At 45.9% G+C, this 24,106-nt stretch overlaps 1 protein-coding gene across 1 annotated transcript in view; it reads right to left on the reverse strand.

Annotated features, from left to right (window-relative positions):
• LOC106592751 (uncharacterized) overlaps positions 1 to 24,106 on the reverse strand; it is a 108,038-nt gene that overhangs the window by 65,971 nt on the left and 17,961 nt on the right. Inside the window, exon 3 of the mRNA XM_045705959.2 lies at positions 13,891 to 14,028. Within this exon, the coding sequence (XP_045561915.2) occupies positions 13,891 to 14,028 (138 nt within the window). The remainder of the gene's footprint in view (positions 1 to 13,890; positions 14,029 to 24,106) is intronic.

Here is a 24,106-nt window from a genome sequence, read left to right on the forward strand (position 1 = left end):
AAATTGTCATACTCCAGCCACCCTAGTCATAGTCTGTTCTCTCTGCTACCGCACAGCAAGCGGTACCGGAGCGCCAAGTCTAGGTCCAAGAGGATTCTAAACAACTTCTACCCCCAAGGCATAAGACTCCTGAACACCTAATAAAATGGCTACCCAGACTATTTGCAGTGCCCCCCCTCTCTTTTACACCGCTTCTACAAAGTATAGTATATGCTCCAAATGGCACCCTATTCCCTATGTAGTGCACTACTTTTGACCAAGGACCGTAGGGCTCTTCATAGGGAATAGGGTGAAACCATAGGGCTCTTCATAGGGAATAGGGTGAAACCATAGGGCTCTTCATAGGGAATAGGGTGAAACCATAGGGCTCTTCATAGGGAATAGGGTGCCACCGTAGGGCTCTTTATAGGGAATAGGGTGCCACCGTAGGGCTCTTTATAGGGAATAGGGTGCCACCGTAGGGCACTTTATAGGGAATAGGGTGCCACCGTAGGGCTCTTCATAGGGAATAGGGTGCCACCGTAGGGCTCTTCATAGGGAATAGGGTGCCACCGTAGGGCTCTTTATAGGGAATAGGGTGCCACCGTAGGGCTCTTCATAGGGAATAGGGTGCCACCGTAGGGCTCTTCATAGGGAATAGGGTGCCACCGTAGGGCTCTTTATAGGGAATAGGGTGCCACCGTAGGGCTCTTCATAGGGAATAGGGTGCCACCGTAGGGCTCTTTATAGGGAATAGGGTGCAACCGTAGGGCTCTTTATAGGGAATAGGGTGCCACCGTAGGGCTCTTTATAGGGAATAGGGTGCCACCGTAGGGCTCTTCATAGGGAATAGGGTGCCACCGTAGGGCTCTTCATAGGGAATAGGGTGCCACCGTAGGGCTCTTTATAGGGAATAGGGTGCCACCGTAGGGCTCTTCATAGGGAATAGGGTGCCACCTGAGACACATATAAAATACCAAGATGTACTCACTCATCACTCACTCATAGTTCTGACTCACCTCATCATTATAATGTGTGTGTGTGCGTGTGTGTGTGTGTGCGTGTGTGTGTGTGTCCCATTATTGTGTGTTCTGGTCTCTGTTTATATCACTGAATATTTTTCCTACAAAGCCAAATGTCACAAATGTTGAAATTTCCATGGCTATAACTAATAACAGCAGTACGAGTAATAACCAGTATTAACAATATGTGTGTTTCAGATGTTCCTTTAGCCTACATGTAAAAATAGTTTGAAGTATGAATCATGGACATAATAATTTTAAATGCTCATATGCAGCACATTTACACTTTATTTTATTAAATATTATTAATTCATTCATTATTACATTTATTAAAGCCTATTAGTTTTACATTAAAAAAATAATGTAGGCTACTTGGTTCGAATGAATGTTTGGTAATAGATATTATTATGAGATGAATGGACATTTTATAGAAACATACTAAATAAGGCTAAATAAATCCAAAGGGGTTAATAGGAAATGAAAGCTCCATCTACGTAGCTTTAGTTTATTCTGTCTGTTGGCTGGAGAAAGGCCAGAGAAGACTGGAGGGCAGGAGAGGAGACAGTGTGTGTGTTCGTATGTGTGTGTGTGTGTGTGTGTGTGTGTGTGTGTGTGTATGTGTGTGTGCAGGGGTGGGGAGTAACAGATTACATGTACTCCGATTACAAACCAACTGTTAATACGTTAGTTATGTTACCAGCTAAAATGTTGTTATCAGATTACAGATACTTTTGAAAAACTAGATGATTACTCCTAGGATTATTTTTAAAATCAGAAAGGATTGTTTGTGAGAAATAAAATTGTTGACACCTTTCAGTTTTCTCAAAGACATTTGACATCAACATTGAAAAAAGGCGCTATTTTAAATTCATTCAGCCTGAGCGAGTCTCACCACAAATCAGAGACACTTATGATGACACACCAAATGTGTTTGATGGATCGCGGTAAAAGAGCAGGAATTGGCTTTTGTAAGCTACAGTCCAAGCTATCTTTCAATGGTGCGACTGCTGATTATCCAAAGATTATCCAACTTGAATAAACGCTTGGCAGTAAGGACGACAGCAATGGTTTAGATTTTCACTTATTGACATCTAAGCTACATAGCGCATTGATGTGAATCACACTGTTGCTCTCTCATTTAGCTATTTGGCCAGCTCTAGGAAGAGTCTTGGTGGTTCCAAAATTCTTCCATTTAAGAATGATGGAGGCCACTGTGTTCTTGGGGACCTTCAATGCTGAAAAAAAAAATTTATACCCTTCCCCAGATCTGTGCCATGACACAATCCTGTCTCAGCGCTCCAAGGACAATTCCTTCGAAGTCATTGTTTTTCCTATGGCATGTACTGTCAACTGTGGGACCTTATATAGACAGGTGTATGCCTTTCCAAATCATGTCCAATCATTGTCCAATTGAGTCTCATTGGAAAGGGTCTGAATACTTATGTATATAAGGTATTTTCTGTTTTTTATTTTTGGTACATTTGCAAAAATTTCAAAAAAACCTGTTTTAACTTTGTCATTATGGGTATTGTGTGTAGACTGATCAGGGAAATACATATTTAATCAATTTTAGAATAAGGCTGTAACGTAACAAAATGTGGAAAAGGTCAAGGGGTTTGAATACTTTCCGAAGCCACTGTACATTGGGCAGCAGTCTCTAAGGTGTGGTAGGAGGCTAGTAACAGAAACTAAATTCAGGGCAGGGTACTGGTTGGAGGCCGGCTAGTGGTGACTATTTAACAGTCTGATGGCCTGTAGATAGAAGCTGTTTTTCAGTCTCTCGGTCCCAGCTTTGATGCACCTGTACTGACCTCGCCTTCTTGATGGTAGTGGGGTGAACAGGCCATGGCATTGATGATCTTCTTGACCTTCCTGTGACAGCGGATGCTGTAGATGTCCTGGAGGGCAGGCAGTGTGCCACGGTGATGTGTTGGGCTGACCCCACCACCCTCCGGATGGTGCAATTACCGTACCAGGCGGTGATACAGCCCGAGAGGATGCTCTCAATGTTGCATCTGTAGAAGTTCATGAGTGTCTTAGGGACCAAGCCACATTTCTTCAGTCACCTGAGGTTGAAGAAGTGCTGTTGCACCTTCTTCACCAAACGGTCCGTGTGGATGGACCATTTCAGGTTGTCAGTGACGTGCACGCCGAGGAACTTGAAGCTTTTCACCCTCTCCACCATTGATGTGGATAGGGGGGTACTCCCTTTGCTGTCTCCTGAAGTCCATGATCAGCTCCTTCGTTTTGTTGAAGTTGAGGGAGAGGCTATTTTCCTGGCATCACTCTACCAGGGCCCTCACCTCCTCACTGTAGTCTCATCGTTGTTGTTAATCAGGCCTACCACTATTGTGTCGTCAGCAAACTTGATGATTGAGTTGGAGGCGTGCGTGGCCACGCAGTCAAGGGTGAACAGGGAGTACAGGAGGGGGCTGAGCACGCACCCTTGTGGGGCCCCTGTGTTGAAGATCAGTGTAGTGGAGGTGTTATTTCCTTCCTTCACCACCTGGGGGGCGGCCCATCAGGAAGCCCAGGACCCAGTTGCACAGGGAGGGGTTCAGACCCAGGGCCCCGAACTTAATGATGAGCTTAGAGGGCAGTATGGTGTAGAATGCTGAGCTGCAGTCAATGAACAGCATTCTTACATTAGGTTTTCCTCTTGTCCAGATGAGATGGCGATTGCGTCGTTCATGGATCTGTTGGGGCGGTAAGCCAATTGTAGTGTTTCTAGGGGGTAAGACTCATTCCATGTAGCAGGTGTCTCCAACAGGTATAGCAGGAGCTTAGTGTCTGCAGGTTTTTATTTTTCCCTTTCAGTTACCTAGACAACCAGGTGAAGGGAGTTCCTAACTAATTAGTCACCTTAATTAATCAATCAAAGTACAAGAGCGGAGTGAAAACCAGCAGACAAGAGAGGAGCGTAAACGCAAGTGGGGAGACAACAGATTAGGATAGCGAGAGATTGAATATGTCCGTAAACACTCCAGCCAGCAGGGTCTGCATATGCTCTGAGGACAAGGTTTGGGATGCCGTCTGGCAGCCTTGCGAGGGTTAACATGGTTAAATGTCTTATTCATGTTGGTTACGGAGAACAAGAGCTCACACAGTTCACTGTGTTAACCCCAAGTGGGTGAAGAAGGTGTTTAGCTTGTCCGGGATAAAGGCATTAGTGTCCCCCACGTGGCTTGTTTTCCCTTTATAATCTGTGATTGTCTGGAGTCCCTGCCAAATACACCTCGTGTCTGAGCTGTTGAATTGCAACTCCATTTTGTCTCTGACGTTTTTTCCTGTTTGATTGCCTTACGGTGGGCATAGCTGGACTATTGGTACTTGTCCATGTTAACAGTCATCTTGAAGTAATGAGCTCAATCAGTCCTCTATGACAACAAAATCATAAATAACAGAATATGCTAATTAGTCCTTAGCTTAAGGGTTATGAAAACAATAAAACATAAACAAATACATCAAACTATTTTGCTAATCTACAGGTATATTTCCATATTTCCAAGTCATATTCTTTAAGATCAAGGGGTATTACTTTAATTGGAATGACTGGAAATCAGACAGTTTTTTATTTGAAGATATACAATATCTTACAGTAAAGCCTAATCATATTATTATCTGTAGTGGAAAGCAATGGGTTAGAAAATCCTGCAAGATGCTGTTCAGTTGGTTCTATTTATTTTGGGCTTTTTCTAATGCCTCTTAAGCAGGTTGGCGGTAATTGGGATGAGTCTTGTCAGAAATGAGTGAGTCAGAAATGAGCAATTTCCCCTAGATGGGACAGCTGCAAAATTGGCTATTTTGTAAAAATTTATGAAAACAAACATTTTCTTTTTGAATTTAAGGTTAGGATTAGGCATTAGGGTTAGCAGTATGGTTAAGGTTAGGGTTAGGCATCAGGGTTAGCAGTATGGTTAAGGTTAGGCATTAGGGTTAGCAGTATGGTTAAGGTCAGGGTTAGGCATTAGGGTTAGCAGTATGGTTAAGGTTAGGCATTAGGGTTAGCAGTATGGTTAAGGTTAGGGTTAGGTTTAAAATCTGATTGTATGACTTTGTGACTGTGCCAGTTAGTGACCATTCTGCAGAGCTGCCTCCAGAACAACATTCATGACAATAAATGCCAACCTGCTATTCCTAAGGTGGGAGTAATTGAATAACATTACTGAGTTGGGGGGTAATCCAAAATGTATGTTACTGATTACAATTTTGGACAGGTAACTAACTTCAATGGATTACATTTAGAAAGTAACCTACCCAACCCTGTGTGTGTGTGTGTGTGTGTGTGTGTGTGTGTGTGTGTGTGTGTGTGTGTGTGTGTGTGTGTGTGTGTGTGTGTGTGTGTGATGTGTGTGTGTGTGTGTGTGTGTGATGTGTATGTGTATATGTGTGTGTGTGTGTGATGTGTATAGTGTGTGTGTGTGTGTGTGTGTGTATGTGTGTGTGTGTGTATGTGTGTGTGTGTGTGTGACAGACACAACTGGCTGGGTTTGGTGTTCTCTTTAATGAAACCATAGAGACTGACAGAGGGAGGGGAAGAGTACACAAGACATCTTTGTACTTAAACCAGACACTACGAGACAGTTTCCCGGACACAGACTAAACCTAGTCCTGGGCTAAAAAGCTTCATCTGGGTCTGAGAAACTAAGAGTTTGACACATATCCAGATTGCAGACCGCTTCAAAAAATCTTTGAAAATCTCTATTTTATGATGTCAATGGCATGTTATAGAAGGGTCCAGACACTTCTTGTTACAATTTCACTTTAAAAAAAACCCTGAACAAACAAATCAACAAAATAAATACCCAAATACGTACTTTAAAAGCCCACAGCATAGTGATGCAAAGTTATTATCCACAATATTATGTGTCTTTTTGTTACGACTTGAGCGATACTTCTGGGTCCTGTCTACAGGTAACTGCCAAAATAAAGGAAACACTTGAGTAAATAAGGGATACAAAGTATATTGAAAAGCAGGCGCTTCCACACAGGAAGTTCCAGACACTAGAATCTATGTCATGGTGCATTGAAGCTGTTCTGGCGGTTGGTGGCCCAACACCCTATTAAGACACTTTATGTTGGTATTTCCTTTATTTTGGCAGTTACCTGTAGAATCAAGCTACACAGAGAATGGAACAGCTGGATAGGGGAAACGGCTCGAGAAGCACAAAAGGGAATATAACGTTGCGGATAAAGTTTGGAAAGACACAATTTTATGTGTACAACATCTAAAGACCTGCATCGATATACTGAGAGCGTTTCTGTTTCTAAAAGGACGTATTTGGGTGTTTTTATAACATCTGTTAATCTTTTTTCTTCCTAAATAAGTGTCTGGACCTTTCTACAACATACCATTTACATAACAAATTTAGATTTGGTTGTAAAAAAAAAAATTACTTCTTTAAGGCTGGTTTCCTAAACAGCGATTAAGCCTAGTCCAGAAATAAAAGCATGCTCTATGGAGTATCTCAAACGAAAGTGCTTTTTAGTACAGGAGTACAGGCTTAATCTGTGTCTGGAAAACCACCTCTGCAGGTTAGCTAGCTGTTACATTTCAGATTTTAGCCATTTACTAAACGCTCTTATCCAGAGTGATTTACAGTTATTGCATTAATCTTAAGGTACGACAACCACATATCTCATTTATAGTAAGTGAAACTTTCCTGTTACCAAGATCTTGTTATATAAACACAAGTGGTCAAGTTCTGTATGTGTCAGGTTCACTTCAGGTTCATGCTATAACAGAATGGGTTAAAAAATAACTGGGTTTGACAAGGAATAACAGGGAATCTTAATTCGTGATCCTCAATCTCCATTTTCCTTTCAAAGTGTGGCGCCATTATCTTAACTATCTCCAATTTGTCAACAAGTTGAAATGGCCTAATTAGTCTCCAGGGGAAACTGTGTGTGTATGTGCGTGTGCAAGTGTGTATGCCTGTGTGTGTGTGTATGTGTGTGTGTGTATTTAGCAGAGAGCCAAACACGTGACTACACTCTGGCTCTGACTCAGTCAGCTGACAGCAGGAAGATGGAGTGTGTATGTGCTGTGTCCATATGACATCACAGTGTTCTATCACGGTACAGAGAGTGGTCCTTACAACTCTCTGTACCTTAGTTGTCAGTCCTAATGAGTAACACATATATTTATTTTGAATAGAAAAGACGCCAGACTAAATGAGCTACCGAAGACGAGTTACAAAAATGACCTGAATTACCATTTGGGTGTGGGGGATGCTTTTATCTATATAACAGATAAAAAGCAGACAGCCAAGAAACTCTTGGATGTCTGGAAATCCTCCGAGATATTTCGATATTTGGGCTGCTTCTCTTTGGTGTGTGAGTTGTCTGCCGAGGAACGAAAAAGCCTATTTATAGCAGTGTGGTTCAACGTAGTTCAGTGTGTTTACATAAGTGACTATGTTCCTGAATAATGAGAAGACTCTCTGGGTAACTCTCTGTGGAGTGATGGAGAGAGAGAGATTGGCTATACTTTAACATAATCCTTAGGTCCTTAGGTCTGGCATCTTCCCCAATATTTGGAACCAAGGACTGATCATCTAAATCCACAAAAGTGGAGACAAATTTGACCCCAATAACTACCGTGGGACATGAGTCAACAGCAACCAAGGGTAAATCCTCTGCATTATCATTAACAGAAGACTCATACATTTCCTCAGCTAAAACAATGTACTGAGCAAATGTCAAATTGGCTTTTTACCAAATGACTGTACGTCAGACCACGTATTCACCCTACACACCCTAATTGACAAACAAACAAACCAAAACAAAGGCAAAGTCTTCTCATGCTTTGTTGATTTCAAAAAAGCTTTTGACTCAATTTGACATGAGGGTCTGCTATACTAATTGATGGAACGTGGTGTTACAGGAAAAACATACATTATAAAATCTATGTACACAAACAACAAGTGTGAGGTTAAAATTGGCAAAAAAAACACACACATTTCTTTCCACAGGGCCGTGGGGTGAGACAGGGATGCAGGTTAAGCCCCACCCTCTTCAACATATATATCAACGAATTTGCGAGGCACTAGAACAGTCTGCAGCACCCTGCCTCACCCTACTAGAATCTGGGGTCAAATGTCTACTATTTGCTGATGATCTGGTGCTTCTGTCCCCAACCAAGGAGGGCCTACAGCAGCACCTAGATCTTCTGCACAGATTCTGTCAGACCTGAGCCCTGACAGTAAACCTCAGTAAGACATAAATAATGGTGTTCCAAAACAGGTCCAGTTCCCAGGACCACAAATACAAATTCCATCTAGACACCGTTGCCCTGGAGCACACAAAAAACTATACATACCTCAGCCTAAACATCAGCACCACAGGTAACGTCCACAAAACTGTGAACGATCTGAGAGACAAGGCAAGAAGGGCCTTCTGTGCCATAAAAAGGAACATAAAATTCAACATACCAATTAGGATCTGGCTAAAAATACTTAAATCAGTTATATAACCTATTGCCCTTTATGGTTGTGAGGTCACCAACCAAGAATTCACAAAATGGGACAAACACCAAATTGAGACTCTGCATGCAGAATTCTGCGAAATATCTTCTGTGTACAACGTAGAACACCAAATAATGGATGCAGAGCAGAATTAGGCCGATACCCGCTAAATTATCAAAATCCAGAAAAGAGCCGTTAAATTCTACAACCACCTAAAAGGAAGTGATTCCCAAACCTTCTATAACAAAGCCATCACCTATAGAGAGATTAACCTGGAGAAGAGTCACCTAGGCAAACTGGTCCTGGGGCTATGTTCACAAACACAAACAGACCCCACAGAGCATCAGGACAGCAACACAATTAGACACAACCAAATCATGAGAAAACAAGAAGGTAATTAAGTGACACATTAGAAATAATCAACAACAAAAATTTTGCAAACTAGAATGCTATTTGGCCCAAAACAGAGAGTACACACTGGCAGAATACCTGACCACTGTGACTGACCCAAACTTAAGGAAAGCTTTGACTATGTACAGACTCAGTGAGCATAGCCTTGCTAACTTATTTAGGCTTGCCATAACAAAGGAGTTGAATACTTATTGACTTAACATAATTCCACTTTGACATTATGGGGTATTGTGTGTAGACCAGTGACAAAAAAAAAACGGAATTCAATGTGGAAAAAGTCAAGGGGTGTTCACACTTTCTGAAGGCTCTGTAAATGTCAAGGGGGAGAGGAAGTCAACAATAGAAGAGAGAAGAAATAGAGAAAACTAATGTAGGATGATAACAGAATACTAATGTAGGATGATAACAGAATACTAATGTAGGATTTCATGTGAGTCACTTAGCAGATGCCTCTTATGCAGACTCTCTTATGCAGACTCTCTTATGGACTCTCAATGCTGCTCTTTACTACTGCTTTATCCTCTTTACTACTACTTTATCCACTTTACTGCTGTTTTATCCTCTTTACTACTGCTTTATCCTCTTTACTACTGATTTATCCTCTTTACTACTGATTTATCCTCTTTACTACTGCTTTATCCTCTTTACTACTGTTTTATCCTCTTTACTACTGCTTTATTATTACTACTGCTTTATTATTACTACTACTTTATCCTCTTTACTACTGCTTTATCCTCTTTACTACTGCTTTATCCTCTTTACTACTGCTTTATTATTACTACTGTTTTATCCTCTTTACTACTGCTTTATCCTCTTTACTACTGCTTTATTATTATTACTGCTTTATCCTCGTTACTACTGCTTTATCCTCTTTACTACTGCTTTATTATTACTACTGCTTTATTATTACTACTGCTTTATCCTCTTTACTGCTACTTTATCCTCTTTACTACTGCTTTATTATTACTACTGCTTTATTATTACTACTGCTTTATCCTCTTTACTACTGCTTTATCCTCTTTACTACTGCTTTATTATTACTACTGCTTTATCCTCTTTACTACTGCTTTATTATTACTACTGCTTTATATTCTTTACTACTGCTTTATCCTCTTTACTACTGCTTTATCCTCTTTACTACTGCTTTATTATTACTACTGCTTTATCCTCTTTACTACTACTTTATCCTCTTTACTACTGCTTTATCCTCTTTACTACTGTTTTATCCTCTTTACTACTGCTTTATCCTCTTTACTACTGCTTTATTATTACTACTGCTTTATCTTCTTTCCTACTGCTTTATCCTCTTTACTACTGCTTTATCCTCTTTACTACTGCTTTATTATTACTACTGCTTTATCCTCTTTACTACTGCTTTATCCTCTTTACTACTGCTTTATTATTACTACTGCTTTATTATTACTACTGCTTTATCCTCTTTACTGCTACTTTATCCTCTTTACTACTGCTTTATTATTACTACTGCTTTATTATTACTACTGCTTTATCCTCTTTACTACTGCTTTATCCTCTTTACTACTGCTTTATTATTACTACTGCTTTATCCTCTTTACTACTGCTTTATTATTACTACTGCTTTATTATTACTACTGCTTTATATTCTTTACTACTGCTTTATCCTCTTTACTACTGCTTTATCCTCTTTACTACTGCTTTATTATTACTACTGCTTTATCCTCTTTACTACTACTTTATCCTCTTTACTACTGCTTTATCCTCTTTACTACTGTTTTATCCTCTTTACTACTGCTTTATCCTCTTTACTACTGCTTTATTATTACTACTGCTTTATCTTCTTTCCTACTGCTTTATCCTCTTTACTACTGCTTTATCCTCTTTACTACTGCTTTATTATTACTACTGCTTTATCCTCTTTACTACTGCTTTATCCTCTTTACTACTGCTTTATTCTCTTTACTACTGCTTTATTATTACTACTGCTTTATTATTACTACTGCTTTATCCTCTTTACTACTGCTTTTACGACGAACCTATTTTGGGCTTCTCTTCCTATTTTCACCTTGACCTCCTGTTCTACCAGTCATCTCATTGCCTTGCTGGGTTCTCCTTGACTACCTGTTCTACCAGTCATCTCATTGTCTTGCTGGGGTATCCTTGATTACCTGTTCTACCAGTCTTCTCATTGCCTTGCTAGGTCTCCTTGACTGCCTGTTCTACCAGTCTTCTCATTGCCTTGCTAGGTCTCCTTGACTACCTGTTCTACCAGTCATCTCATTGTCTTGCTGGGGTCTCCTTGACTGCCTGTTCTACCAGTCATCTCATTGTCTTGCTGGGGTCTCCTTGACTACCTGTTCTACCAGTCATCTCATTGTCTTGCTGGGGTCTCCTTGACTGCCTGTTCTACCAGTCTTCTCATTGCCTTGCTGGGTTCTCCTTGTCTGCCTGATCTATGAGTCATCTCAATGCCTTGCTGTGGTCTCACAACGTCACAGCATATATACAATACAAACAAACAACACCTCTACACTGTCAAAAAACATCGAGTTGTTTCAACCAATTATTATTAAGTAACTGTTTCCACAGTGTTTGTTTTTGTTTACTCAACTTTTCGGTCCAGGTGTTAATTGAAAAAAAAAAAATGTTGGGCCAAACTTAGCTCCAAACTTTCAATTTAAAATGATGTGTTTGCTCAACTTTTACTTCAACTATACATTATTATCTGGGCTAATTCACTAAAATAGACTGTGGAAGTAGTTACACACACACAGTGCTTTTAACATACAACGATTTCAACTGACATAGTCGACACACGTTGACAATGTGCATGTATACAGTAATTCAAATTCAACATGTCCTTATCTGGGCTTTTAACTGTTTTACTAAATCTCAGCTCTGTTAAAAGTACACTCAAGAAAAACTATTATTTTTATCATAATGATTAAGGTGTAACATCAAAACAGAGTAATATGCCCCAAGAACATTAGAAAATTATACAGAAAAACCTAAAATTACTGAAATAAATCAAATCAATGATGAGAGAATATTAAAAAATTAATTATTGACAAAGACATTGTAGCATAACAGGAAGATTGGAATGTCGTGAACCAAGAGGTTGTGAGTTCAAATCCTAGGTGAGGACATGTTGAATAATAATTACTGTATAAATGAACATTCACAATGTAATCATGTCAATGCATGTCAGATATGTTGAAAACATTGTATGTTAAAAGCACTGTGTATGTGTAAGTAATTCCAAAACCTTTTTTTAGGTAATATGCCCAAATAAAATGTAGTAGTTGAATGAATATATGAGACAAGTTGAGCAAAAACATAATTTTGTGTTGAATGAATTTTTGCGTATGTTTTCTCAAGTTGGAGCTAAGTTTGGTCAACAATTTTTTGGGGGGGATAGAAAATAGTGTGGATTCAGTTACTTAATAATAATTAGTTGAAACAACTATACCGAACAAAAATATAAACGCAACATGTAAAGTGTTGGTCCCAAAAGATCCCAGATATTTTACATACGCACAAAAAGCTTGTTCCTCTCAAATGTTCTGCACAAATTTGTTTACATTCCTGTTAGTAAGCATTTCTCCTTGGCCAAGGTAGTCCATACACTTGACAGGTATGGCATATCATGAAGCTGATTAAACATCATTACTCAGGTGCACCTTGTGCTGAGGACAATAAAAGGCCACTCTAAAATGTGCAGTTTCGTCACATTTGTCACACAGTTTTGAGGGAGCGTGCAATTGGCATTCTGACTGCAGGAATGTCCACAAGAGCTGTTGCCAGATAATTGAATGTTCATTTCTCTACCATAAGCCGCCTCCAAAGTTGTTTTAGAGAATTTTTCAGTATGACCAACTGGCCACACAACAGCAGCCCACATGTAACCACGACAGCCCAGGACCTCCACATCCATAATTATCTCTCTGGATGAGGTAGGCCTACTGTCATCCTTATAGGATCATATAATTATCTCTCTGGATGAGGTAGGTCTACTGTCATCCTTATAGGATCATATAATTATCTCTCTGGATGAGGTCTACAGGTAGGTCTACCATCATCCTTATAGGATCATATAATTATCTCTCTGGATGAGATAGGTCTACCATCATCCTTATAGGATCATATAATTATCTCTCTGGATGAGGTAGGTCTACCTTCATCCTTATAGGATCATATAATTATCTCTATGAATGAGGTAGGTCTACTGTCATCCTTATAGGATCATTTAATTATCTCTCTGGATGAGGTAGGTCTACCGTCATCCTTATAGGATCATATGATTATCTCTCTGGATGAGGTAGGTCTACCGTCATCCTTATAGGATCATTTAATTATCTCTCTGGATGAGGTAGGTCTACTGTCATCCTTATAGGATCATTTAATTATCTCTCTGGATGAGGTCTACAGGTAGGTCTACCATCATCCTTATAGGATCATATAATTATCTCTCTGGATGAGATAGGTCTACCATCATCCTTATAGGATCATATAATTATCTCTCTGGATGAGGTAGGTCTACTGTCATCCTTATAGGATCATTTAATTATCTCTCTGGATGAGGTAGGTCTACCGTCATCCTTATAGGATCATTTAATTATCTCTCTGGATGAGGTATATCGTCATCCTAACACATCTTCTTTTACAGGTGACACAACAGTAGACAACAGCTTGCTCGCTACTAACTAGTCATAGACTCTCACCCAAACCCTTCACATCGTTCTGCTTCCTGTCCGTCCGTTTCTCACCCAACACACACGTCACTGTACTGACTATACCTACCAAAACCACATATCACTCTCACACACTCCAAAGTTTCATTTTCTACCCCCATTCTCTCTCTCTCTCTCTCACACGCACACGCACACACACGCACACACATACACACAGCTCTCTCTCACCACATCTCACACATACACACACACACACACACACACACACACACACACACACACACACACACACACACACACACACACACACACACACACACACCTCTCTCACACTGTGACTGGTACCTCTTGTCAGGAGGAGGAAGTGCTTCCTGATTGGCTGTTGGAGCTTCCTGCATGGAGGTGATTGGATCAGGGATATTGGCAAAGTCATCTTGCTCTGCCAAACCAATAGCCAAAGAAAGAACCACCATCTTCCCTTCGCTGGCCAGCCGGAAAACAGACAAACAGAGAGAGAGAGAGAGAGACGGAGCGAAAGAGGAGGAGAGAGACGCGGGGCAGAGGGAAGGAAGGAATCGAGGAGACATGGAGTGAGGGAATAGAGAAAGAGAAGAAAGAAAGGTCATAGATAGGTCATAGATAGGTCATAGATAGGTCATACGAGGTCATAGATAAGTCATATGATGTCATAGGTCATAGATCGTCATAGGAGGTTATAGGAGGTCATATGAGGTCATAGGAGGTCATAGGAGGTTAATAAAATTATAAAAAGAGAGAGAACAGGAAGAAAAAAGGAGAGACAGCAGAAAACAGAGAGATTATATGAGAGAACACAGAGAGACAGCAGAAAACAGAGTGATCATATAAGAGAACACAGAGAGACAGCAGAAAACAGAGAGATTATATGAGAGAACACAGAGAGACAGCAGAAAACAGAGTGATCATATAAGAGAACACAGAGAGACAGCAGAAAACAGAGAGATTATATGAGAGAACACAGAGAGACAGCAGAAAACAGAGAGATTATATGAGAGAACACAGAGAGACAGCAGAAAACAGAGAGATTATATGAGAGAACACAGAGAGACAGCAGAAAACAGAGAGATCATATAAGAGAACACAGATAACTAGTCAGAGGAGAAAAAGGTTTAGAAGACAGACCACCTTCAACCCAGCGGTGTCAAACTCACTACCTGGAAGACTGAGTCCAGCATCTCCTTACAGGGTTGTCTAGGTAACTGATTAGATAGGAACTCTCCTTACCTGGTTGTCTAGGTAACTGATTAGATAGGAACTCTCCTTACCTGGTTGTCTAGGTCACTGATTAGATAGGAACTCTCCTTACCTGGTTGTCTAGGTAACTGATTAGATAGGAACTCTCCTTACCTGGTTGTCTAGGTAACTGATTAGATAGGAACTCTCCTTACCTGGTTGTCTAGGTAACTGATTAGATAGGAACTCTCCTTACCTGGTTGTCTAGGTCACTGATTAGTTAGGAACTCTCCTTACCTGGTTGTCTAGGTAACTGATTAGATAGGAACTCTCCTTACCTGGTTGTCTAGGTAACTGATTAGATAGGAACTCTCCTTACCTGGTTGTCTAGGTAACTGATTAGATAGGAACTCTCCTTACCTGGTTGTCTAGGTCACTGATTAGATAGGAACTCTCCTTACCTGGTTGTCTAGGTCACTGATTAGTTAGGAACTCTCCTTACCTGGTTGTCTAGGTAACTGATTAGATAGGAACTCTCCTTACCTGGTTGTCTAGGTAACTGATTAGATAGGAACTCTCCTTACCTGGTTGTCTAGGTCACTGATTAGATAGGAACTCTCCTTACCTGGTTGTCTAGGTAACTGATTAGATAGGAACTCTCCTTACAGGGTTGTCTAGGTCTTAATTCGACACAAATGAAAAGGTAATAACGAAAGCCATGCAGCAGACTCAGGGCCCTCCAGGAATTGTGTTTGACACCTCTGCCACAGCCCTTATTCACAGCTAAACATTTAATCCTAGACGACTATCGTGTAGACAATCGTTAGTCAATGAATAATCTAGGACACCCAGAAATAAAATATTGCATAATTGCATATGACAAAAGATACTAAAGGAAACTAGTGAAGTCTCCAGTTCTTTTTTAGTCCTCGCATCCCAAAGTCTGTTGACAGACGCTACGATACCATTTATGTTACAATGTGTCTGTCCACAAGAGATTAGTTCATGGCCGCCGTGTGAATAAGGCCTATTAGTCCCCCATAGTGCTGTGTCTGATCCAGGGAGGGATATTACAACAGGACTGAGTTGGAGAAAAGCTCCAGCTAGTTTAAGATTCTTATAGAGTAATGAATTAATACAGTTACACATGTTATATATTCTAATGTTAAATAGTAGTAATTACCTAGGCATTGATGCTGTGGTGATGACTGTGGTATTCTACACAACTCATACTGTATGTAGCAACACATACACACTGGCATACACACACACACACACACACACACACACACACACACACACACACACACACACACACACACACACACACACACAAACACACACCCTACAGAGACAGACACACACACACACACACCCTACAGAGACACACACACACACCCTACAGAGACACACACACCCTACAGAGACACACACACCCTACAGAGACACACACACCCTACAGAGACACACACACCCTACAGAGACACACACACCCTACAGAGATACACACACCCTACACCCTAGAGTAATTTATTCAGTAATTTAATCTCTGCCTTCTGCAATCCCTCAAGACTCACCTTCTTCATCCAGCATCTCTCTCTCTCCTCACTCACCTTGTCCCTCTCCATCTCTCTCTCTCCTCACTCACCTTGTCCCTCTCCATCTCTCTCTCTCTCTCTCTCTCTCTCCTCACTCACCTTGTCCCTCTCCATCTCTCTCTCCTCACTCACCTTGTCCCTCTCCATCTCTCTCTCTCCTCACTCACCTTGTCCCTTTCCATCTCTCTCTCCTCACTCACCTTGTCCCTCTCTATCTCTCTCTCTCCCCTCACTCACCTTGTCCCTCTCCATCTCTCTCTCTCCTCACTCACCTTGTCCCTCTCCATCTCTCTCTCTCCCCTCACTCACCTTGTCCCTCTCCATCTCTCTCTCTCTCTCTCCTCACTCACCTTGTCCCTCTCCATCTCTCTCTCTCCTCACTCACCTTGTCCCTCTCCATCTCTCTCTCTCTCTCTCCTCACTCACCTTGTCCCTCTCTATCTCTCTCTCTCCTCACTCACCTTGTCCCTCTCCATCTCTCTCTCTCTCTCTCCTCACTCACCTTGTCCCTCTCCATCTCTCTCTCTCCTCACTCACCTTGTCCCTCTCCATCTCTCTCTCTCCTCACTCACCTTGTCCCTCTCCATCTCTCTCTCTCTCTCTCTCCTCACTCACCTTGTCCCTCTCTATCTCTCTCCTCACTCACCTTGTCCCTCTCCATCTCTCTCTCTCCTCACTCACCTTGTCCCTCTCCATCTCTCTCTCTCTCTCTCTCCTCACTCACCTTGTCCCTCTCTATCTCTCTCTCTCCTCACTCACCTTGTCCCTCTCCATCTCTCTCTCTCCTCACTCACCTTGTCCCTCTCCATCTCTCTCTCTCTCTCTCTCTCCTCACTCACCTTGTCCCTCTCCATCTCTCTCTCTCCTCACTCACCTTGTCCCTCTCCATCTCTCTCTCTCTCTCTCCTCACTCACCTTGTCCCTCTCCTTCTCTCTCTCTCCTCACTCACCTTGTCCCTCTCTATCTCTCTCTCTCCTCACTCACCTTGTCCCTCTCCATCTCTCTCTCCCCTCACTCACCTTGTCCCTCTCCATCTCTCTCTCCCCTCACTCACCTTGTCCCTCTCCATCTCTCTCTCTCCTCACTCACCTTGTCCCTCTCCATCTCTCTCTCCCCTCACTCACCTTGTCCCTCTCCATCTCTCTCTCCCCTCACTCACCTTATCCTTCTCCATGTCTCTCTCTCTCCCCTCACTCACCTTGTCCCTCTCTATCTCTCTCTCTCCTCACTCACCTTGTCCCTCTCCATCTCTCTCTCTCTCCTCACTCACCTTGTCCCTCTCCATCTCTCTCTCTCTCTCTCTCTCCTCACTCACCTTGTCCCTCTCCTTCTCTCTCTCTCTCCTCACTCACCTTGTCCCTCTCCATCTCTCTCTCTCTCCTCACTCACCTTGTCCCTCTCCATCTCTCTCTCTCCTCACTCACCTTGTCCCTCTCCATCTCTCTCTCTCTCCTCACTCACCTTGTCCCTCTCCTTCTCTCTCTCTCCTCTCCCTCTCCTTCTCTCTCTCTCCATGTCTCTCTCCTTCCTCCAGAGTTGAGGTTTCATTAAGCCTCATTAAGGAGGTCAGGACTAGCTGATTGTTTCTATTTAAGTGTCACAGTTTCCTGAGGTGCTTGGTGTGTGTCAACGTTTTCTGGGTCACTGCACTCTCTCTCTCTCTCCCGCTCTCTCCTCTCTCTCCTCTCTCTCTCTCTCTCTCCCGCTCTCTCCTCTCTCTCTCTCTCTCTCTCTCTCTCTCTCTCTCTCTCCTCTCTCTCCTATCTCTCACCCTCTCTCTCTCTCCCTCCCTCTCTCTCCTCTCTCTCTCTCCTCTCTCCCTCCTTCACTATCCCTTTCTTTTCTTCTACTCTATTCCGCAATGACACTCCCTCTCTCTTTAAATCCCTTTCCTTCATCCCTCCGTCCCCCATTCCTCTCTTAGGTTTTAGGACTTGACCAGCTCTCTGCTCTCATAACTCCCCTCTTTCTTCTCTTCCTTCTCTTCCTGTTGTCAGCCTTACCTCTGTTCTCTCTTCCTGTTGTCAGCCTTACCTCTGTTCTCTCTTCCTGTTGTCAGCCTTACCTCTGTTCTCTCTTCCTGTTGTCAGCCCTACCTCTGTTCTCTCTTCCTGTTGTCAGCCCTACCTCTGTTCTCTCTTCCTGTTGTCAGCCCTACCTCTGTTCTCTCTTCCTGTTGTCAGCCTTACCTCTGTTCTCTCTTCCTGTTGTCAGCCCTACCTCTGTTCTCTCTTCCTGTTGTCAGCCCTACCTCTGTTCTCTCTTCCTGTTGTCAGCCCTACCTCTGTTCTCTCTTCCTGTTGTCAGCCTTACCTCTGTTCTCTCTTCCTGTTGTCAGCCCTACCTCTGTTCTCTCTTCCTGTTGTCAGCCCGACCTCTGTTCTCTCTTCTTGTTGTCAGCCCTACCTCCCTATGACAGTACCAGTACATAACATGGCAGTACCAGTACATAACATGACAGTACCAGTACATAACATGACAGTACCAGTACATAACATGACAGTAACAGTACATAACATGACACTACCAGTACATAACATGACAGTAACAGTACATAACATGACACTACCAGTACATAACATGACAGTAACAGTACATAACATGACAGTACCAGTACATAACATGACAGTACCAGTACATAACATGACAGTACCAGTACATAACATGACACTACCAGTACATAACATGACACTACCAGTACATAACATGACACTACCAGTACATAACAGATATCTGTTAGCTACAGTTAATAACTAGCGTGTTAGGATCAGGGACTTTAGTTAAAAGAGTTCTACTACAAAAAATATTCCCCCCATCGTCCTCTCTCTCTCTCTTCAACCCCCCTCTCCCTCTCCACCACCCCCTCTCTCTCACTCTGCACCCCCTCTCTGTCTCTCCACCACCCTCTCTCTCTCCACCACCCCACCTCTCTCCACCACCCCCTCCCTCTCTCCACCCCCTCTCTCCCTCTCCACCACCCCTCTCTCTAACTCCACCACCCTCTCTCTCTCCACCACCCTCTCTCTTTCTCCACCACCCCCTCCCTCTCTCCACCACCCTCTCTCTCCACCACCCTTCCCTCTCTCCACCACCCTCCTCTCCCTCTCCACCACCCTCTCTCCCTCTCTCTCTCCACCCCTCCCTCTCTCCCCCACCCTCTCCCTCTCTCCACCACCCTCTCTCTCTCCACCACACTCTCCCTCTCTCCACCACCCCCGTCTCTCCACCACCCCCTCCCTCTCTCACCACACTCTCTCTCTCTCCACCACCCTCTCTCTCTCCACCCCCTCTCTTCCTCTCCACCACCCCTCTCTCTCTCTCTCTCCACCACCCTCACTCTCTCCACCACCCTCTCTCTTTCTCCACCACCCCCTCCCTCTCTCCACCCCCTCTCCACCACCCCTCCCTCTCCCACCACCCCCTCTCTCTCCACCACCCCTCCTTTCTCCACCACCCTCTCTCTCTCCACCACCCCTCTCTCTCTCTCTCCACCCTCTCCCCCTCACCACCCTCTCCTCTCTCCACCACCCTCCTCTCTCCACCACCTCTCCCTCTCTCCACCCCTCTCTCCACCACCTCTCCTCTCTCCACCACCCCCTCTCTCCACCACCCTCTCCCCTCCACCACCTCCTCTCTCTCCACCACCCTCCTCTCTCCACCCCCTCTCTCTCTCCACCACCCTCTCTCTCTCCACCACTCCTCCACCACCCTCTCTCTCTCCACCACACTCTCCCTCTCTCCACCACCCCCCTCTCTCCACCACCCCCTCTCTCTCTCCACCACCCTCTCTCTCTCTCCACCACCCTCTCTCTCTCCACCCCCTCTCTTCCTCTCCACCACCCCTCTCTCTCTCTCTCTCCACCACCCTCACTCTCTCCACCACCCTCTCTCTTTCTCCACCACCCCCTCCCTCTCTCCACCACCCCCTCTCTCTCTCCACCACCCTCTCTCTCTCTCCACCACCCTCTCTCTCTCCACCACCCTCTCTCTCTCCATGACCCCCTCTCTCTCTCCACCACCCTCTCGATCTCTCCACCACTCTCCCTCTCTCCACCACCCCCTCCCTCTCTCACCACACTCTCTCTCTCTCCACCACCCTCTCTCTCTCCACCCCCCTCCCTCCACCACCCTCTCTCCCTCTCTCCACCACCCTCCTCTCTCCACCTCTCTCTCTCCACCACTCCCTCCCTCTCTCCACCACCCTCTCTCTCTCTCTACCACCCTTTCTCTCTCTCCACCACCGTCTCTCCCTTTCCACCACCCTCTCTCTCTCTCCACCACACTCTCCCTCTCTCCACCACCCCCCTCTCTCCACCACCCCCTCTCTCTCTCCACCACCCTCTCTCTCTCTCTCCACCAGCCTCTCTCTTTCCACCACCCCCTCTCTCACTCCGACACCCTCTCTGTCTCGCTCAACCACCCTCTCTCTCTCTCCACCACCCTCTCTCTCTACACCACCCTCTCTCTTTCCACCACCCTCTCTCTCACTCCGACACCCTCTCTCTCTCAACCACCCTCTCTCTCTATCCACCACCCTCTCTCTCTCCACCACCCTCTCTCTCTCCACCACCCTCTCTCTCTTTCTAACACCTCCTCTCTCACTCCGACACCCTCTCTCTCTCTCTCCACCAGCCTCTCTCTTTCCACCCCCCCCTCTCTCACTCCGACACCCTCTCTGTCTCGCTCTCTCTCTCCACCACCCTCTCTCTCTCCACCACCCTCTCTCTCTTTCACACCCCTCTCTCACTCCGACACCCTCTCTCTTCTCCACTCACCACCCTCTCTCTCACTCCGACACCCTCTCTCTCTCAACCACCCTCTCTCTCTCTCCACCACCCTTTCTCTCTCTCCACCACCGTCTCTCCCTTTCCACCACCCTCTCTCTCTCTCCACCACACTCTCCCTCTCTCCACCACCCCCCTCTCTCCACCACCCCTCTCTCTCTCCACCACCCTCTCTCTCTCTCCACCACCCTCTCTCTCTCCACCACCCTCTCTCTCTCCATGACCCCCTCTCTCTCTCCACCACCCTCTCGATCTCTCCACCACACTCTCTCTCTCTCCACCACCCTCTCTCTCTCCATGACCCCCTCTCTCTCTCCACCACCCTCTCTCTCTCTCCACCACCCTCCCTCTCTCCACCACCCTCTCTCTCTCTCCACCACCCTTCTCTACATCTCTCCCTCTCCACCACCCTCTCTCTCTCCACCACCCTCTCTCCCTCTCCACCACCCTCTCTCTCTCCACCACCCTCTCTCTCTCCACCACCCTCTCTCTCTCCCTCTCTCCATCCACCACCCTCTCTCCTCCACCCCCTCTCTCTCTCCACCACCCTCTCTCTCTCCACCACCCTCTCTCCCTCTCCACGACACCCTCTCTCTCTCAACCACCCTCTCTCTCTCTCCACCAACCTCTCTCTCTCTCCACCAACCCCCCTCTCTCCACCATCCCCTCCCTCTCTCCACCACCCTCTGTCTCTCCACCCCCCTCTCTCCACCATCCCCTCCCTCTCTCCACCACCCTCCATCTCTCCACCACCCTCTCTCTCTCCACCACCCTCTCTCTCTCCACCACCCCCTCTCTCTCTCCACCACCCTCTCTCTCTCTCCACCACCCTCTCTCTCTCTCTCTCCACCACCCTCTCTCTCTCTCCACCACCCTCTCTCTCTCCACCACCCTCTCTCTCTCTCCACCACCCTCTCTCTCTCTCCACCACCCTCTCTCCCTCTCCACCACCCTCTCTCTCTCCACCACCCTCTCTCTCTCTCCACCACCCTCTCTCTCTCCACCACCCTCTCTCTCTCCACCCCCTCTCTCTCTCCACCACCCTCTCTCTCTCCACCACCCTCTCTCTCTCTCCACCAACCTCTCCCTCTCTCCACCACCCTCTCTCTCTCTCCACCACCCTCTCTCTCTCCACCACCCTCTCTCCCTCTCCACCACCCTCCTCTCTCCACCACCCTCTCTCTCTCCACCACCCTCTCTCTCTCCACCACCCTCTCTCTCTCCACCACCCTCTCTCTCTCCACCACCCTCTCTCTCTTTCTACCACCTCCTCTCTCACTCCGACACCCCCTCTCTCTCTCTCCACCACCCTCTCTCTCTCCACCACCCTCTCTCTCTTTCCACCACCCCCTCTCTCACTCCGACACCCTCTCTGTCTCGCTCAACCACCCTCTCTCTCTCTCCACCACCCTCTCTCTCTCCACCACCCTCTCCCTCTCTCCACCACCCTCTCTCTCTCTCCACCACCCTCTCTCTCTCCACCACCCTCTCTCTCTCAACCACCCTCTCTCTCTCTCCACCAACCTCTCTCTCTCTCCACCAACCCCCCTCTCTCCACCATCCCCTCCCTCTCTCCACCACCCTCTGTCTCTCCACCCCCCCTCTCTCCACCACCCTCCCTCTCTCCACCACCCTCCTCTCTCCACCACCCTCTCTCTCTCCACCACCCTCTCTCTCTCCATGACCCCCTCTCTCTCTCCAACACCCTCTCTCTCTCTCCACCACACTCTCTCTCTCTCCACCCCCTCTCTCTTTCCACCACCCTCTCTCTCTCTCCACCACCCTCTCTCTCTCTACCACACTCTCTCTCTCTCCACCACCCTCTCTCTCTCCACCACCCCCTCTCTCCCTCTCCACCACCCTCTCCCTCTCTCCACCACCCTCTCTCCCTCTCCACCACCCTATCTCTCTCCACCACCCTCTCTCTCTCCACCACCCTCTCTCTCTCCACCACCCTCTCTCTCTCCACCACCCTCTCTCTCTCCCTCTACACCAACCTCACCCTCTCTCCACCACCCTCTCTCTCTCTCCACCACCCTCTCTCTCTCCACCACCCTCTCTCCCTCTCCACCACCCTCTCTCTCTCCACCACCCTCTCTCTCTATCCACCACCCTCTCTCTCTCCACCACCCTCTCTCTCTCCACCACCCTCTCTCTCTTTCTACCACCTCCTCTCTCACTCCGACACCCTCTCTCTCTCTCTCCACCAGCCTCTCTCTCTCCACCACCCTCTCTCTCTTTCCACCACCCCCTCTCTCACTCCGACACCCTCTCTGTCTCGCTCAACCACCCTCTCTCTCTCTCCACCACCCTCTCTCTCTCCACCACCCTCCCTCTCTCCACCACCCTCTCTCTCTCCACCACCCCCCCTCTCTCCACCACCCTCTCTCTCTCTCCACCACCCCCTCTCTCTCCACCACTCCTCCTCTCTCTCTCCACCACCCTCTCTCTTTCCACCACCCTCTCTCTCACTCCGACACCCTCTCTCTCTCAACCACCCTCTCTCTCTCTCCACCACCCTCTCTCTCTCTCCACCACCCTCCCCTCTCTCCACCATCCCCTCCCTCTCTCCACCACCCTCTCTCTCTCCACGCCCCCTCTCTCCACCATCCCCTCCCTCTCTCCACCACCCTCCGTCTCTCCACCACCCTCTCTCTCTCCACCATCCTCTCTCACTCTGACCACCTCTCTCTCTCTCTACCACCCTCTCCCTCTCTCCACCACCCTCTCTCTCTCCACCACCCTCTCTCTCACTCCGACACCCTCTCTCTCCACCACCCTCTCTCTCTCTCTCCAAGACCTTCTCTCCCTCTCTCCACCACCCATCACTCTCTCCACCACCCTCTCTCTCTCCACCACCCTCTCTCTCTCCACCACCCTCTCTCTCTCTCTCCACCACCCTCTCTCCCTCTCCTCCACCCTCTCTCTCTCTCCACCACCCTCTCTCCACCACCCTCTCCTTCTCT

Source organism: Salmo salar, chromosome 23, assembly GCF_965601325.2.
Source record: "Salmo salar chromosome 23, fSalSal1, whole genome shotgun sequence".
NCBI lineage: Eukaryota > Metazoa > Chordata > Actinopteri > Salmoniformes > Salmonidae > Salmo > Salmo salar.